The following is a 17,125-nucleotide window of genomic DNA, read 5'->3' as shown; positions in this document are numbered from 1 at the left end:
ATCCCACTGCATAGGAAAGATAGGAAGTATGGCAAGAGACCACCCTGACTTACCCTTTAATGATGTGAAACTCAAAAAAGAGTCCTATAAAAAGTGGAAACTAGGTCAAATTACAAAGGATAAATATAAACAAACAACACAAGTATGTATGGACAAAATTAGAAAAGCCAAGGCACAAAACAAGATTAAACTGGCTAGAGACATAAAGGGTAACAAGAATACATTCTACAAATACACTAGAAGCAAGAGGAAGACCAAAGACAGGGTAGGCCTGTTACTCAGTGGCGGGTGGGGAGGGGAGGGAGGGGAACAATAACAGAAAATGCGGAAATGGCAGAAGTGCTGAATGACTTTTTTGTTTCAGTTTTCTCCAAAAAAGTTTAGTAGCGAATGGACATCTAACACAGTGAAAGTGAGGTAGGATCAGAGGCTAAAATAGGAAAAGAACAAGTTAAAAATTACTTAGACAAGTTAGATGTCTTCAAATCACCAGGGCCTGATGAAATAAGTCCTAGAATACTCAAGGAGCTGACTGAGGAGATATCTGAGCCATTAGTGATTATCTTCGAAAAGTCATGGAAGACGGGAGAGATTCCAGAGGAATGGAAAAGGGCAAATATAGTGCCCATCTATAAAAAGGGAAATAAGGACAACCCGGGGAATTACAGACCAGTCAGCTTAACTTCAGTACCCGGAAAAATAATGGAGCAAATAATTAAGCAATGAATTTGCAAATACTTAGAAGATAATAAGGTGGTAAGTAACAGCATGGATTTGTCGAGAACGAATCGTGTCAAACCAACCTAATAGCTTTCTTTGACAGGGTAACAAGCCTTGTGGAATGGGGGGAAGCAGTAGATGTGGTCTATCTTGACTTTAGTAAGGCTTCTGATACTGTCTCGCATGACCACCTCATAAACAAACTAGGGAACTACAACCTAGATGGAGCTACTATAAGGTGGGTGCATAACTGGTTGGAAACCCGTTCCCAGACAATAGGAGGACATATCAAGTGGGGTCCCACAGAGATCAGTTCTGTATCTGGTTCTGTTCAATATCTTCATCAACGATTTAGATAAGTTTGCGGATGATACCGAGTGGGGAGGGGTTGCAAGTGCTTTGGAGGATAGGATTAAAATTCAAAATGATCTGGACAAACTATAGAAATTATCTGAATTAAATAGGATGAAATTCACTAAGGACAAATGCAAAGTTGTCCACTAAGGAAAGAACAATCAGTTGCACACATACAAAATGGGAAATGACTGCCTAGGAAGGAGTACTGCGGAAAGGGATCTGGGATCATAGTGGATCACACACTAAATATGAGTCAACAGTGTAACACTTGCAAAAAAAGCAAACGTCATTCTGGATGCATTAGCAGGAGTGTTGTAAGCAAGACACAAGAAGTAATTCTTCTGCTCTACTCCACGCTGATTAGGCCTCAACTGGAGTATTGTGTCCAGTTCCGGGCACCACATTTCAGGAAAGATGTGGACAAATTAGAGAAAGTCCAGAGAACAGAAACAAAAATGATTAAAGGTCTAGAAAACATGACCTATGACGGGAAAAATTAGGTTTGTTTAGTCAGAAGAAAAGAAGACTGAGGGGGGACATGATAGCAGTTTTCAAGTACATAAAAGGTTTTTACAAGGAGGAGAAAGATAAATTTTCCTAGTTAATCTCTGAGGATAGGACAAGAAGCAATGGGCTTAAATAGCAGCAAGGGCAGTTTAGGTTGGACATTGGGAAAAACATCCTAACTGTAAAAGTGGTTAAGCACTGGAATAAATTGCCTCAGGAGATTGTGGAATCTCTGTCTTTGGAGCTTTTTAAGAGCAGTTTAGATAAACACCTATCAGGGATGGTCTAGATAATACTTAGTGCTGCCATGAGTGCAGGGGACTGGACTAGAAGACCTCTCGAGGTCTCTTTCAGTCCTATGATACAATTCTATGATCTCACTACACCCCCTTAATAGGTGTAGTATACCTCCTTCTTCAGGGATGGACCCATTACTTTGCTAAGCCTCTACCCTCCCTGTCCTTTTGCTCCTGCAGGGGTGGAAGTCAGAAGCAATCCCTAAGCTCCCTGAAATTGTGGCCAGCCCTTACTTGCCACACATGGTATGTGTGCAGGGAAGTGTCTTTGTGTTCCTTCCAACGCAGCCGTGTGAGGATAGGGCACAATCCAGCCCTATAGGTGGTGGGGTGGGGTGGGGTGGGTTGGGTGAGAAGGGATACATTCTGCTCACATGCTGTAGACTGTTTTACAGCCTGCTATCTCAGACCTTCCAAAATATTTGTCAAAGAAATTCAAAAGATTAGTGAGTACTGTGGACTATCTTTCTGCAAAATTGGGCTTTAAAAACAATACTATTTGTGAGTTACAAGAGCATCTAAGAAATTCATGTGCTGGAGAATGAAAGCAGCAGTGCTGGTAAGTGATGGGGGCTCATCTTCACCTCAAGAGGGTTGGGCTGACAGGTAGGACCTATGTTTCCCCAACTTTGGCTCTCTGGTAATGGATATACCTGTGTAAAAGTGGCTAGAGCATGTACATGCATATCAGGTGACATGAGTCTACTATACATCAGTACATCTAAAACATCAAACGCTGTCTTGGGATCTATGAACTGGCTTGAGAACTATATAGGGAGTGTAAAGGGTGCAGATGCAAGAGGCTTTTGGCTCTCAGCCCCAACATTAATACAGAAGTTAAGAAACAATTTGAACAGGATTTTACATGGTGAAGTTGCCCTAGAAAGAAGGGCAAGGAAACCTAGTGAGAACATATAGGACTTACCTACACTTACACTTAGTTCGCAAAAAGCTGGGGTGCAAATCTACCATGCACTAAGTGTCCGGGTGGACCCTACTGCTTCACACTGACAGTGCAGTCAGTCCCTAGAGCATTTTGATCCAGTTCCATTTCTAAGCGGGATAGATCAAAGCACCCTATGGAACTTCTATGCGCAGCAGTGGGGTCCAGGCAGACATTCGGTGTACAGCAAGCTAGTGTGGGGTAGATTTACACCCCAGCTTCGTGTTCGTGTGTAGACAGTACATATTCTGGGGAAGGGCTCAGCGAAGGGGACTTACCTGCAGGCTTCAAATGCCAGCCCACTGCCAAGGCCGGAGCTGCACTCCGAGTCAGACCCGCTTTCCGTATGTTTCCCAAAGCCGTTGGTCACTCCTGCTGAGAAGACACAAAAGAATCAGCCTAAAGGCCTGGTTTGCCTCTCCACGACCCAAGGATGCTTGAAGGGGGAGACCCAGAGGCATCACAACCTGCTCAGGAACTGTCACCCTAATGCTCTGGACCCTGCATCTCAGAAGGAGGGTACCATATCGACAGCCAGACTATTCCCCCCTCACACACACTTTTAAAAAAAGATCTTATTTAACAGCAAAGTGAATGCTAAACTCAGTTCCCCAGACCCAGCAGCAGCCAGCAGGGATCTAGTAAAACAGCTTTTTCCTTAACTCTTTGGAACAATGGTTTAGCTTCAAACAAGGGGTGGTGGTCACTGCAGTCACTGGTACATTTCTCCAATCAGTTTCTAACTGTTGATGAGAGGGCACTTCTCGCTCACCTTCCCTCTCCCCAGCACCTGCTGGTCTGTAACTCACTGGGATTACTGGAGGCGAGGCCTCTTGTCTGGACAACCAAACATCTGTTCTGGATAAATGAAGTGCTTTATTTACTGTCCACAGGACAGGCTGAAGAATGACACACACAAATCTTGGGAGCACTGATTGACTGCTATGTCTACCCATGGCTAAACGTGAAAACAGGCCTCTCGCCTCTGTTCCCTTGGAAAGCAACAGTCCCCCCACATTTCATACAAAAGGAGCCCCCTATGACAGACCAGTATGGGGTACAACTAGCAAAGCAGAGTCAGAGGAGACCCAAAGCAAACAAATCATCTGCTTCTTCTGGGGCTGTCTGACAAGAAAACGAGGCAGGAGCACAGTTTTAGCGTCAGGCTGTGTCAGATGTGCCCATTAGTCAATGCACCCAGGATTTTCAAGCTCAGATCAACAGCTTGCCCATCAGTTCCAAGGTGCTTTACAACAGTGGTCTCCAAACTTTTTTGATCACACACCCCATCAGTAAAAAATATTTTTGAGCATGCACCCCCCCCGCCCCCCCAAAGCAAAAAAAAAAAAAAAAAAACCAGCCGCTCGGATAGTCCGCCCGAACTCTCCACTTTGGAGACCACTGCTTTACAAAGGTGATTGAGCACTATTACCTCCACTTTAAGGATGGGGAAACTGAGGCACAAAGAGGCAACGTAGTTTGCTCAAATTCACACAGAAAGTCAGTGGCAGAGCTGGGAACTGAACTCCAGAATCCCGACTCCTAGTCTGGTGTCATATCTGCTGGAACACTCATGGTAACTCATTCTGGCTACAACTAACAACCACAGGGATAATTGTATTTTTTTTGCTAGGAAACCAAATCTGAGATCTAGAAAATGTCACCTTAGATAAAACCTTCTACCTTGGATTTCTGGATTTCCAATGCATAGTTCACTTGAATAAGCTAAGAGAGTAAGGAAGCATAAGGAAGCAACGGTCCACGGGTAGACCAAATCTCCCTCTACCATCTTTCTCTCAGGCCATTTCAAATGTCACTTTAACAATGAAACGGAATATTTAAACGTATTCCTCTGAACTCTAATATCCAAAGTTGGAAACACTCCCTAAGCTCCCCGGTTTTTCATTCTATACAATTGCAGAATTTACCAACTCAACAAAACATAACCCACATTGCAAGGACGTGGTGTTCTCTGATAAATAAATACAAATGCAGGATCATCTTTCAGCTTACACAAGAAACCATAAGGAGACACAAACTCCAAAGAACAGGCAGGGACACACCTACAGTGAATAGCCAGTGAGGGCTTACAGGTCACCTCGGAGGCTGAGCACCATCATATGAGATGCATTCCATGGACACCAGAAGCAAAATTCAGAACTGGTGTTAGCAGATGCAACTCCATAGATTTCACCTGGACTGAATCTGGCTCTAGGTACCAGGTCACACAAGTTTCAAACCAGGCTGTCAGAATTCTAACAGGAATAAACGTGACACTTCAGAGATGATCATCCGTATGCCTGTGTCAACGTCACTACAATCTCTGAACCAGTAAATATGGAACAAGGAGCCACAAGAAACATATTTCTGGGAGTAACCTGGTTCTAGTAACACAGGTCATGCTGACCTATACGCTTCAGCGGTAGTGCAAACCCTATATACTATTTACACTCCTAACATTAAGATAAATCAGCCAGGTTTGAAGTTGGGGAAGGGACTGGATCAAAAAAGCAACATTTCAGCTCATAGGAAAAAGAAGTAAACACCTGTTCAGCAGTGGACTTCCTGATATCCTACCTAACTTTTTCTTCTTTCTTAATTTCATCCTCTTACTCTTAGCTAAACCTAAGCCCACCTTGGACAGCTTTAAATCATTCTTCTCTGTCCTTTAAGTATCTGTTGTGTGTCCCCCAACTAGGAGTCACTGCTTAGACAAACTGTACTTAACTCATTTCTTTTAATCTTTCCCGATAAGTCAATTCCACCATTCTGATTACTTTTCTCTAAACTCTCCCCAATTTGTTAACATCTTTCTGGCTGTGAGATGTCCTTGAATGATTGCAATATTCCAGGTGCAAGCTCACTAAAGTCTTACAAACAGAGGTTACTCTTATCTCCCTGCCCTGTGATGCTTCTGAATATGCAGCCCAAAATCACATTAACTTTATTTGCCATCTGATCTCTTTCCAGGTCCCCCCCGCGTCGGTCATTATTTTTGCTTTGAATTGTTTTCACTCAGGTGCTCCCCCACACTTGGCAGCATCCTAAATTTGATCTCGTTTAGCATTTCCTACCCACATTTTGAACCACTAGAAGGGCCCTTTGTATTTTTCTCTTCTCTCCAGTTTTTGTGAGTTGGGACCATCTGTAAATTTAATTAAAATGAAGTTTAACATAGTAATGTCTCATCCAACACCAGATACCATGCTACGGAGAGCAGAGGCCCCTAAACCTCTATGGCCCCCCAGCCCATTATGCTCCCCCGTCAGGGCCTTGGACAGATGCCAGGGCCTAAACAAGTCTTCGCTGTGGTAGGGAACTCTCACTCCTAGAGGGGGTCCGTCCATGTTCAGCTTTTAAGGCAGAGGGGAGTGCAGGAAAGCATGCATTTCTAAGCCACTACTGGGGACTTTACTCAACCAGACACTTCTAAGAAGCCCTACATCCAAAAATAAATAAATCACCTGCTGAGATATTAGTGCCAGGCTCATTGGGAGGTGGAAGAAGAGATGCAGCCTTTGTTGAGTAAAGGGGAAGCTCGCACACTTGCAAGCCACTTTCCCACCACCACTTCTTGGCTGGCTGCTGGAGTGCAATTCCTCTGGATAGATTCCTACCTAACCATAGTTTTCCCCTATTTATTTAGCACTGGAGTCCTACGATGCCCACTAATCACCAACCAGTTCAACAACCCCTTTGCAATGACTAAAGGAAGCAGCTGACCCTATGGGAGTTTGGAGACCATCTTTACAAAGGCAGCTGTGCCAGCTGGCCAAGAGAGTGGTGACCAGGCAGCCCTGCCCAGACTAGCTCCAGATATCAGAGGAAGAAAAGCCCAGCGGAGTCACCTGTCTCTCCTGACTGCCTGGGGGATTTCTCGCTATCACTCGCGCTGCAGCTCCCACTCCGCAGCCGTTTCCGGGCTTGTCGTTCGCCCTCCGCACTGGAGGGGGAAAGCTGTCCGCTCTGGCTGTGGTCCTCTCCGTTCTCCAGGGGGCAGTCCAGGCCCCTCTGCAGCTTCACCCCATTCTTAGCTTTTTTAAAAAGGACAGACGTACGCCTGCCCACGCCACTGAACGGGGGGCTGGCAGGAGCGTCCATGGCCTGAAGGGCCAGTCCATTCAGCCCATTGTCACTGAGCAAGCGTTGGAAAGCGTGGCTCTCCCTCTGTAGTGCCTTTTTATCAAAGAGCTCGCCCTCCGATTTCATCCGCTTCTGCAGTCTGTTCAAGGACTTGCTTTCACTTATGGGTTTGAGCGTTGGAGGGTCCTGCAGAGAGTCCAGCTCAGACAGGGAGGGTGCGGGTCCCGTGGGCTCCAGGGTGGGTGGATGTGGGGGCTTGGTGTCATCTGCTAAAGAAAGAAAGAACCTGCTTGAACATTTTAGAAAGTGTTATTCCCAAAAATACTGATAGCAACTCTACCCCTTTCCTATGGCGGCAGGAAAGCCATGGGCTCAAATGATAACAGACGCCTGTCATTCTCCCTTATGGAAGGCACCCCGATAAAGATACAGGTCAGAACTAGAGTGCCCCCAGATGGACAGCAAGTCCATCTTCTTCCACATTAGATCCAGCTGCCATGTCGGTTGCATGCCTCATATCTCTACGGCCACTATCTGGGTATTTTATTTCCAATGTATGAAAGAACAACCTCAGATAGTAAGACACAGCAAAACAGGGAAGTGACAGATGTGAGACACTGGAAGCGTAGAAACTTCTAAAGACTATTATTTAGAGATATGCCATACACCATAGACACAGGGATTATTCATAAACTTGTGCTTCTATAAATGTTATATGCATTTTTGTGAGCGAGGGATTGTATTTAAGCTCCACGGGGGGAGGGTTATCAAGCTTCCTCCAGGGACAACAAACAGAGGGAGGTAATTACTGCAAATCCAGTGACAAGTAACTCCAGAGAAGTACCACCCCTGGGAGGAATTGCATAGACTGGTTCAGGACAGGTTTGAGAGGCCAGCAGACAAAAAAAGGGCTTTTGGTATAAAGAAGGAGCCTGAATTGAGCCACAGCGCCTCATTTTGAACCTCAAACTGACATGAAACTCTAACCAAGAGGGTAAAACTCCGCTGGAAAGGTCTGAAGGACTTTGGGAACCTACCAAGGCTCTATCTGGAAGATGGGCTACACCTGGTAAGCGTTGCATGAGTATAGACTGTATTGTTTTATGTTCTGTTTTCTCTCTATTACTTTTGTCTTAAAATAAATATACTACACTTTGTGAAAGCTAGCTAGTCAATGGTAACGCTTTCAGAGTCCCTGGGAGAGCACGACCCACAGGTGCTGAACTACGATCAGACCTGCTGGGATAGCCATAGAGAATAACAGGGGGATTGCAAGCCTAAATCCCCAGCCCAAAGAGAGAGGGACGGGGGTCCCCACCCATACAGAAATGATGGCTGAGATCTGAGACCTAAAGGAACATCCCTTGAGCAGACCACGGGAGGGGGCAGAGGTGCAGTGAAACCCAACCTGTGACATACTCCTCCAACCTCTCCTCTCATACTCTTCCAGCCTTTCCTGAAAGGCTTGTAACCCCATTCCCAATTCCAATCCCTCAAACGATACAATCCCGGCAGCAGAAATCTATGGCCTATTCCAATCGATAAAGTGCCATGAAGTACCAGGAAGGTTTCTGATGCCCTACATCCCTTGGACAGCCTGCTCCAGATTGTTTTCAAAATTCGTTACATGTGGCCCATACCTCTTTCTGATACAATAAACGCACTTTCCCAGCGCACAGATGAATGATACAATCATCTAGTCAGTCCTCTGCAATCCCCAACAGGTTTCCCTTCCTGCCCAGGCTGCAGTGCTCTCCATTTCCCTTGGAGACCGGCTGAAACCTCTCACCTTTCTCCCCATCCTCGTCCTGCTCTCCCCTTAGCGGTTTGTCCAGCCCCTCCTCCCGCGAGGCAGGCTCTCCATTTGGCATGGTCTTGTTCTGTTGCTGGGCCAGCTTTTGCCGGATGGAGTTGATCTCACGTCTCAAGAGCCGGATGCGTCGGGTCCGGGCACCGCTGGACCTCATGGTGCTCACCATGTCCAGCTTCTCCAGCAACTCCTTCAATTGTGCCTCCAGGGAAAGGTGAGCCCGATTCTCGGGGACAAGAATGTTGTCCACTGCACCAAGAAGAGAAGCAATGTTAAGAAGTGATTGCTGACACCTCGTGTACTCAAAGAGTGAAAGAAATTCCACTGTACCCAAACCAACCATTCCACGTCACAGCCATGCATCTAACTATAAGGATAATTATATCCTTTCAAGGCAGCTTGTGGAATCCCTGTCATTGGAGGTTTTTAAGCACCGGTTGGACAAACACCTATCAGGGCTGGTCTAGGTTTACGTGGTCCTGCGTCAGTGCAGGGGACTGGACTAGATGACCTCTCAAGTTCTCTTCCAGCCCTACATTTCTATGATTCTTCTCATCAATGCTATTTGTGAACGCTATGCCACTGGTGGAGGACTGAAGAATTCTCAGGATCACATTCCAAGAGGGATGCGTCCTTTAGGAAGCAGATCACAGACAGAGAGCGAGCTCCATGGGAGGGATGGGAAACAGTAGTCTGAACTAAGTTCAGCAAAGTTATTTCGTACTGCATGGGGTTGGGAACAAATGCTACAGAGATGCAGATTCATCTCATGGTGGTTTCTACAACTGAAGCAATCATAAGTTCAGGCCATGCCAGGAATAAAGGTCTCTGTGACAAGACTGTTGCTACGGTGTTTTCGGTATTCTGGGTCACAATCCCACCATACCTATGCTGTCCCCTTCACAAAGAATTCCTCCCATCCCCCTGCCTCAACTCCTTCAGAACATGCCAATTCTTTGGCTACCCAGATTGACCTTGTCGAGAGAGGGCATGTGGTCATTATGTCCAGTGCAAGGAGAAGGTGAAATGAGGTTAGACTGGGCTATCTGCAGTTGTGACTCAAAATAATCATGGAAATTAGAAATGGAAGACACCCTCCCATTCCAGCTGCTGGCCAGGGCAGGATTGTCCCTACAATAAACTGCCCTACAAGCATGTAACTGATTTCTCTGTGAGATGCACTGGAATGCCTTTCCCATACATTTTAAATTCCAGTAAACCAGCCTCCCAACCTAGGTAGAGGTCGGGGAATGGTGGGCCATTATATAAAGTACAAGACAGCCTAAACCTGCATGAATTCATCTTTTCAAGGCTCTTTAAAAATACCCAATTTACACTATAGCCATGGCACGTGGATTCCACAGCAAATAGTGAGCCCGTGGTCTTGTGGTCTGGGACTAAGGGGAGCTGGCTTCAATACCCGGCTCTACCACAAACTTCATAGAATATCAAGGTTGGAAGGGACCTCAGGAGGTCATCTAGTCCAACCTTCCTCTGTGACCTTGGGCAAATCACTTAATCTTTCCATGCCTCAGCTTCCCATCTGTAAAATGGGGATTAAAAATGTTTCCCTGACTCACAGGGAGTGTTGTGAGGATAAATTTGTCATTGTTAGATGCATACAGCCGGATTTTCAAAATAGCTCCAGGCCACATTTCCAAGTGCCTGGCATCCCCAATCAGGGCCAGCTTTTCCAAAGTGCTCAACAGCCAGCAGCTACCACTGCAGCACTGCAGACTGTCAGACGAGCTCAGCACACTACGGGGCTCTTTCAAGAAGCTGCCCACTTATTTAAGTCCCTAAAGAGGAGCTAAGATTGTTTGAAAACCTGTCCCTGGAAGTGGGTGTTAAACTCATCTGAAATCTGGCCCTTAGATGCTACAATAATGGGAGCCATATAAGTGCCTATATAGGTAAATGGATGTGCCCAAATCTTACTCCTCAAATGGGGGTACAGTTATAGCCCAGCCAAAGTAACATGGTCAGAATGATGGCTGGTCCTACACACTGAGTCTAGGAGTCTGGCTTTTACTGGACTGTTTGCCAATCCTAAAAATAAACAGCCCAGGGGAACTCACCATCCTCCCAAGAAAAGCGATAAAAGTCTTCTGTTTTGGGTGACTCGGGCAGGTGAATCCCCACATCAGTGTCAAAGCCGATGTTTTCAGCCTGCCGTCGCGCATGGCGTAATATCGCTCCTCCGAGGTCTCTCAGCCGGACAGCTGCTCGGTGGAAAATCGTGTCTTTAGCATTATACCTCATGCAGTTGGTAACTATAAGGTTAAAGTCTTCCTCAAACTCATCCAAGGTTCGGTACAGGTGGGACTCCAGCTTCTGCCTCATGGTGGAAAAATCCATTGGATTGGAAATGAATTCCAGGTAATCTGGAACCTAAACATATAAAACCTGTACAATTACAAAAACCATTTACTAGCCAACCAGAGCGCATCCATCATAAGCACTCTTAATGTCCTTTCCACCTGCAGAAGGGGTAATGTCACCAATGCACATATACTCCACTCAATTGAGCCAGACGTGCCCCGGCTCTGCAGAACGAAATTACTTGACTGAGATGCTGTAGTAAGCTTCCTGAAAACAATGCCTAGGATATCCCGTGTGAGCCTCCTTTAGAAATTCCTTAGCTCATGCTAACTGAGGACAAAGATGGTCTGAGCTCTCTCAAAACAATGCCCTGCCTCTGCCAACTATGACACCATGTGAGCTTCCTCCCATCTTCAAAGCAGTGCCCTTAGCTTATAGGAAAGATACTTGCCTCATTCAGGTTAACGGGCTCTGCAAAAATCTGAGCCGGATCCTTCTCCTGCAGCAGGTCCAAAGTTGTGCGCAGCAGCACATTGAAAGGAGTCAGCTGTAACTCCATAGCAGCCTGTTGAACTTTGACCTGGGAATGGTGAAAAGGAATCACATGCAGTTATCAAAAATGGAAAATGCAAGTGGCATTTCCCTTACTTCCGTTAAATTCCATTCCATTCACTGACAGCAACCTCAGACCTTTTTAAACTCGTTTCTGAAGCACATTTGATCAAGTGCTTGTTTCTTCTGTTTGTAATGTAGAAATTAACAAAAATACTGGGCAGTATACTGAGTCATATAGTTAAAGAAGTTGCCTTCTTACCATCTTAACAAAAATAATTACAGTCCAAGTTTAATATCTGATACATCCTCTATCAGGGAACTAAACCTTGTAAACTGGGGTGCTCCTAGTTAGTCTATCTCATAACACTAGAACAAGGGGAAACCCAATGAAATTAAAAGGCAACACATGTAAAATTGATAACAGGGAACACCTTTTAACACCCCACAAAGTAACCCATGGAATTCCCAGCCTCAAAATATAAGATCAATTAGCAGGATTGTTTTTTTAAAAAAGGATAAAAGATTTAGGCATTTTTTTATGAACATCCAGGGTTACATTAGACAAAATAAATAGATTATAAGGGATATAAACTCTCATGTTTCTGGGCGTAAGCCAATCACTAACTAGAAAGACTCTAGAGGTAGGCTATTCAATAGTTGTCCATCAGAAGGTTTCCTGCTCCTTCCTCTGAAGCATCTAATACTGGTTGATTTCAGAGACAGGATAATGGACTAGATGGACCATTTATCTGATCTGATCTGGCTGTGTTTCTACTTCAAGGACGATGGAACTGAATGAAAAAATATATTCCTCCTTTAATTTCTTAAGGTCCCTGATATTACAGTCCTTCTGTATGGCATTAAAATCACCAACCCAATGTCTAGGGAAAGGACTTCTACTTATGTGAGGCAAACTTTATTTTGTGTGTTAAATGATAAGACAGCAACAGTAAGAGCCTGGGCGACAACACAGAAAGAGGTTTACAGTGACAGCATGATTATACTATATTTCCCACAACATCAAAGATGAATCTGTATGAAGACCAAAAGCTAGGACTGTCAAGAATGTATATTATATACATCTAAAAGCTGTGCTGAGAAGCAGTTCCAGCTACATATGTTTCTCCATAGCTGCTTTCAACTACTTGAAAGGGGGTTCCAAAGAGGATGGATCTAGACTGTTCTCAGTGGTACCAGATGACAGAACAAGGAGTAATGGTCTCAAGTTGCAGTGGAGGAGGTCTAGGTTGGATATTAGGAAACACTATTTCACTAGGAGGGTGGTGAAGCACTGGAATGGGTTACCTAGGGAGGTGGTGGAATCTCCTTCCTTAGCGGTTTTTAAGGTCAGGCTTAACAAAGCCCTGGCTGGGATGATTTAGTTGGGGATTGGTCCTGCTTTGAGCAGGGGGTTGGACTAGATGACCTCCTGAGGTCCCTTCCAACCCTGATACTCTATGATTCTATGATTCCATGGTAACTTTTCCTTTCCAAACTATACTGGAATTTCACTAAACTGTTTAGGATGTAGTTACCTGTGATACAGACATATCAAGATATCAAAAGTAAAAGGAAACAAACAAAGGAATGATTTTTTACCCTCCCACCCAAAGGATGTCAGCATTCACAGCAAGATAACCCCACTCCTGTAAGTCAGGAACAACATAAACAGGATGAAACAGTGCTGGCCCCATCAGAAGATCTCGGTCAAAAAATGGATGGAGTCCAGTCAGCTGTCACTAGAAAGGATTCCCAACTGGACAAGCTCGTAAGCAAAGTAAATAATATTGAGACCAGGATGGAGAGTGTGGAAGAAATCTGACCACGCAAGCTGGTATAAGCTTGAAAAACTGCAAGGACAAAAGAGAAAACTTTCCAGGTTAGTAAGTGGTCTAAGTTTAAAACTGCCTCTCTCACAAAAAACAAACAAACACCTCAAGGTAAGACATAGGAATCTTTGCCTTACCAAATGGAGAGGAGGAGGGTTTAGGATCATTCTTGGTGTGACAGTTACCAAAATACTGGAATAAACATTAAAGATGATCTAGTTTCTGTTGCACAAGCATCTGGTGCATGCTCAGGACAGAAATAGCAGGGATGTTGCAGGTCATGATTCAAATGCACAGGTAGTTATATAAAGAAGCTTGCACAGCACTTAACAGCACAGTGCCATCAGTCAGCCTCTCCCTAGCACTGCAAGTCAGCAAGGGTCTGATTTGCAGAGGTACTGAGCACCTGTATCTCCCTCAGACCTCAATGGGAGTTGTGGGTGCTCAGCACTTCTGCAGGTCAGAACCTGTGCAAAGAGAAAAAAGATTTAAGAGAAGCTGCTGTGTTTCATTTCCTCTTCCAGCTGTAAGTGGAGAGGCACATGAGGCTGCAGGAAAGGCCCAGGATCTACCTACCTGTTCCCGTTTGAGTTTTTCCCTCTTACGGATCAGCTCAATGAGCAACCGTGCTCTCTCCAAATCATGCCGCAGTTTCTGCCAGTACTTCAGTTCCTCCTTCACTGCACTGGTCTTCTCATCCTGCTCCTTCTGTCAGGGGTAACAGTGGGATGAGATGAAATGCACATACAGACTTCTTGTGTTGTCTACTTTTTCCAAGTGTCTCTGCTCCCATACTCTTCCTCCTGTCTACTTCCATTTCTACTAGACCTCATCCACACTACAAAATCGACTGGGTTTAAGCACTATACCTAAATAGCAACCTGATCATGGTAAAACAGGCATTTGGTCTTGTCTGTGTGGACAGGTCTAAACCAGGTTATAACCACATTCCAGAAATAAGATCTAGTCCATGTTCACTCGCACTCTCACTCCTTTTATGTAAGTCATTATTATTTACACTACCACTGAGCATGGTGACCCATTGTGTTAGGTGCTGTACATAGTAGGAATGGTCTCTACCCCAAAGAGTTTACAACCTCGACAGACAGGGTTTAGTCTGTGTGTATGGGAGAAAGGAAGTATTATCTCCTTTTTTACAGATGGGGAACTGAGGCACAGAGAGAATAAACAAGTTGCCCAAAGTCACACAGGAAGAGCCAGAACTGGGAACTGAACTCAGATCTCCCAAGTTCCAACCCAGTTCCTCAACTACACAGCCAGCCTTCCTCTCTGAAGGTCCTTTTCTTTGCTTTTCAATTAATGACAAGAACATACTGATGTATAAATGCTCACCTGAGACAACCAATAAAAGACAAACACAAAGGAAGTACTGATGATTTACATTTGTATAGTGTCTTTCACCCAGAAGCATTCATTTACAATGACTACTTACTGAAAACTGCTAAATCAACATATTAAGGAAATTTTGCACTCAAATTAAATTTTGCATTAGTCAGTCAGAAGTCACCACACAAATCAAATCTGTGATTTCCACTAAATATGGTAAAAATATATGTGCACAATATACACAATGCTTCACAAAGAAGTTTTACAGCATACAGGAATCACTTGACTTCACTACCTCATCAGCTACCACTGGTCTGGAACGCAGCCACTGTTTAACACTGCACGTCAGTTCAGAAGAGGAAGCGAAAAAGGCTATATCTGATTATTATTTAAATAGGGCCATAAATGTGCATTGGAGGATTTGAAATTGAAGCCGCAGGAGGAATTACCCAAATTGGGATTCGGCCAGGATTCTGGAGCTAACACCTCTTGTCTTGTGAATGGGATCTTTAACAGTGCTTGGTTTTATGATTCATCTGAAAGATGGTCCCACCAGCAGTACATCACACACTACCACAATCCCAGGGCACTGATTCCATTCTGACTCACGAGAAAGAGTGCCACCCACTGAATCACCAGCACCATTTGTTGCAGCACAATGGCTCTCCCATTCAAGTACTGACCTGGCCTGACTCCTTGAGTATACCAACAGAAGGCAGCATAGATTAAGAAAGAGCACTCCTTCTCCATTGTAATTACCTTAAAGAACAGGATGTTTCTCTAGTTCTACCGCTCATACCCATCCCAAATCCCCGATTCAATTCCCAGAACTCATCACCTGACTGCACCTCTGCCAGTGCTCAAAGTTGAATTACATTTTTCCAGTTTCTCCACCCTGCTCCCCTTTCCAGTTTACCCCAAACTTATTTCCTCACCCACATTCCTCTTCTCTGCCCAGCTGCTACAGCATGTGGTACTGGAATGAGGGGTGGTACCTGCTCTGCGTTTCTTTGGGACTGCAAGTGAGAGTGGAGGCGCCGGATCAGAGGGACACCATTCCTCGCCTGGCGCTTCAGCAGCCAGTAGTTGTGTAGCCGCTGCATAAACTGGTTCTTCCTCTGGAGAGAGAGTCCACTGCAAATTTTATTCAACCTATAGGAAACAAACCAGATCAGCAAGCAGACTACCCTGCACATCAAAGCAATCATCAAATTCTATGGACCATGATGGCACATGTTAAGATCTCCTGCTGCAGTAACAGTGGAGCACAATTTTGCAATATTGTGTCAATATGCGTAAGAACCGTACACCTAATCCACGCCAGTCTGTGCCAATCTAGGGTCTTTCAGCTGTGAAGATAGCCATCTCTGCCTTCAGGAATGTATTGTTATTTTAACAGCAGCTCGGCTGGAGGCTCTTACCAAACAATAGTCATAGCAGGGTGAGAAGTATCCAATCACCAATTCAGCTCCAAGGGAGCAGTTAACTTACTAGAGTCATTTAAGTTTCACATTATTAAGCGAGGCACACTAGGGAACAAACTCAAATGGAGTCCCAGGACAATATTTTTAACCATGTAATAATTATTAGACCATTTCTGTGTTTGTACAGCACCCAGCACATTGGGGTCCTGGCCCATGACTAGGGCTCCGAGGTGCTATGATAATACAAATAATAAACAATACATGGTATCTGAGCCGTTTCCAACAGAACATCTATTAAAATATATGGGGCATCTGGCTGCACTTTCCAAGATGCTAAAAGAAAATAGAGCACCATCCCTGCTCCGTGAGGGTGTCCTGGCCGAAATACACTAGGCCAAATTCGCAGCTGCTATGACAATGATGCATTCAGCTCACTAAGCAGGATGCTTAGGAGCCATGAAGTGAGGAGTCAAAATACAGTGGCTTTAGATCAATAGGAAGCTACTTTCCATTGAGGCCCTGTTCACTCAATGGCTTGCAACCAAGTCTGAAACTATTTTAAAGCCTGGTCACAGCCCAACATGGTTTATGTGTACACTTTTGTGTGCTATAATTTGGTATAATTAGAGCTGGGTGACATTTTTCAAACTAAACTTTTTCTCGCAAATAAACACAGATTCAGGTCAATCAAAATATTTCGTGAATTTGTGTCGGTTTTAGCAAACTATTTTGGTCAGGAAAAATAATTTGGAAATGTCAAAATGCTTGGTGTTGAGATTGCCGAAACACACCATTTCAATGTTTTGCACTAGATTCCTGACTGAGGCGCCACTGGCTTTCACAAGGCCCAAGGTGGAGATGCTGCTTCCTCTTATACCTATAACCCAGTGGTTACTGCACTCACCCAGGATAATCCTGGTTCAAATCCCTCC

The 17,125-nt window shown here is 44.7% G+C and overlaps 1 protein-coding gene across 4 annotated transcripts in view; it reads right to left on the bottom strand.

The window, feature by feature from the left end:
• Positions 1 to 17,125, bottom strand: part of BRPF3 (bromodomain and PHD finger containing 3) — a 44,767-nt gene that overhangs the window by 14,668 nt on the left and 12,974 nt on the right. The window contains exons 3-9 of one of the 4 annotated variants that reach the window (XM_026659173.1): positions 15,765 to 15,921; positions 13,999 to 14,130; positions 11,490 to 11,618; positions 10,795 to 11,107; positions 8,696 to 8,965; positions 6,672 to 7,175; positions 3,102 to 3,198 (exon numbers count right to left, since the gene is read on the bottom strand). In XM_026659173.1, the coding sequence (XP_026514958.1) occupies positions 3,102 to 3,198; positions 6,672 to 7,175; positions 8,696 to 8,965; positions 10,795 to 11,107; positions 11,490 to 11,618; positions 13,999 to 14,130; positions 15,765 to 15,921 (1,602 nt within the window). The remainder of the gene's footprint in view (positions 1 to 3,101; positions 3,199 to 6,671; positions 7,176 to 8,695; positions 8,966 to 10,794; positions 11,108 to 11,489; positions 11,619 to 13,998; positions 14,131 to 15,764; positions 15,922 to 17,125) is intronic. The other 3 variants (XM_026659174.1, XM_026659175.1, XM_026659176.1) reach the window with 3 other exon arrangements.

Source organism: Terrapene carolina, unplaced genomic scaffold (genome assembly GCF_002925995.2).
Source record: "Terrapene carolina triunguis isolate 2854851 unplaced genomic scaffold, T_m_triunguis-2.0 Scaffold604, whole genome shotgun sequence".
NCBI lineage: Eukaryota > Metazoa > Chordata > Testudines > Emydidae > Terrapene > Terrapene triunguis.
Note: the sequence above shows the minus strand (reverse complement) of the source record. Positions and strands in the feature narration are given on the sequence as shown.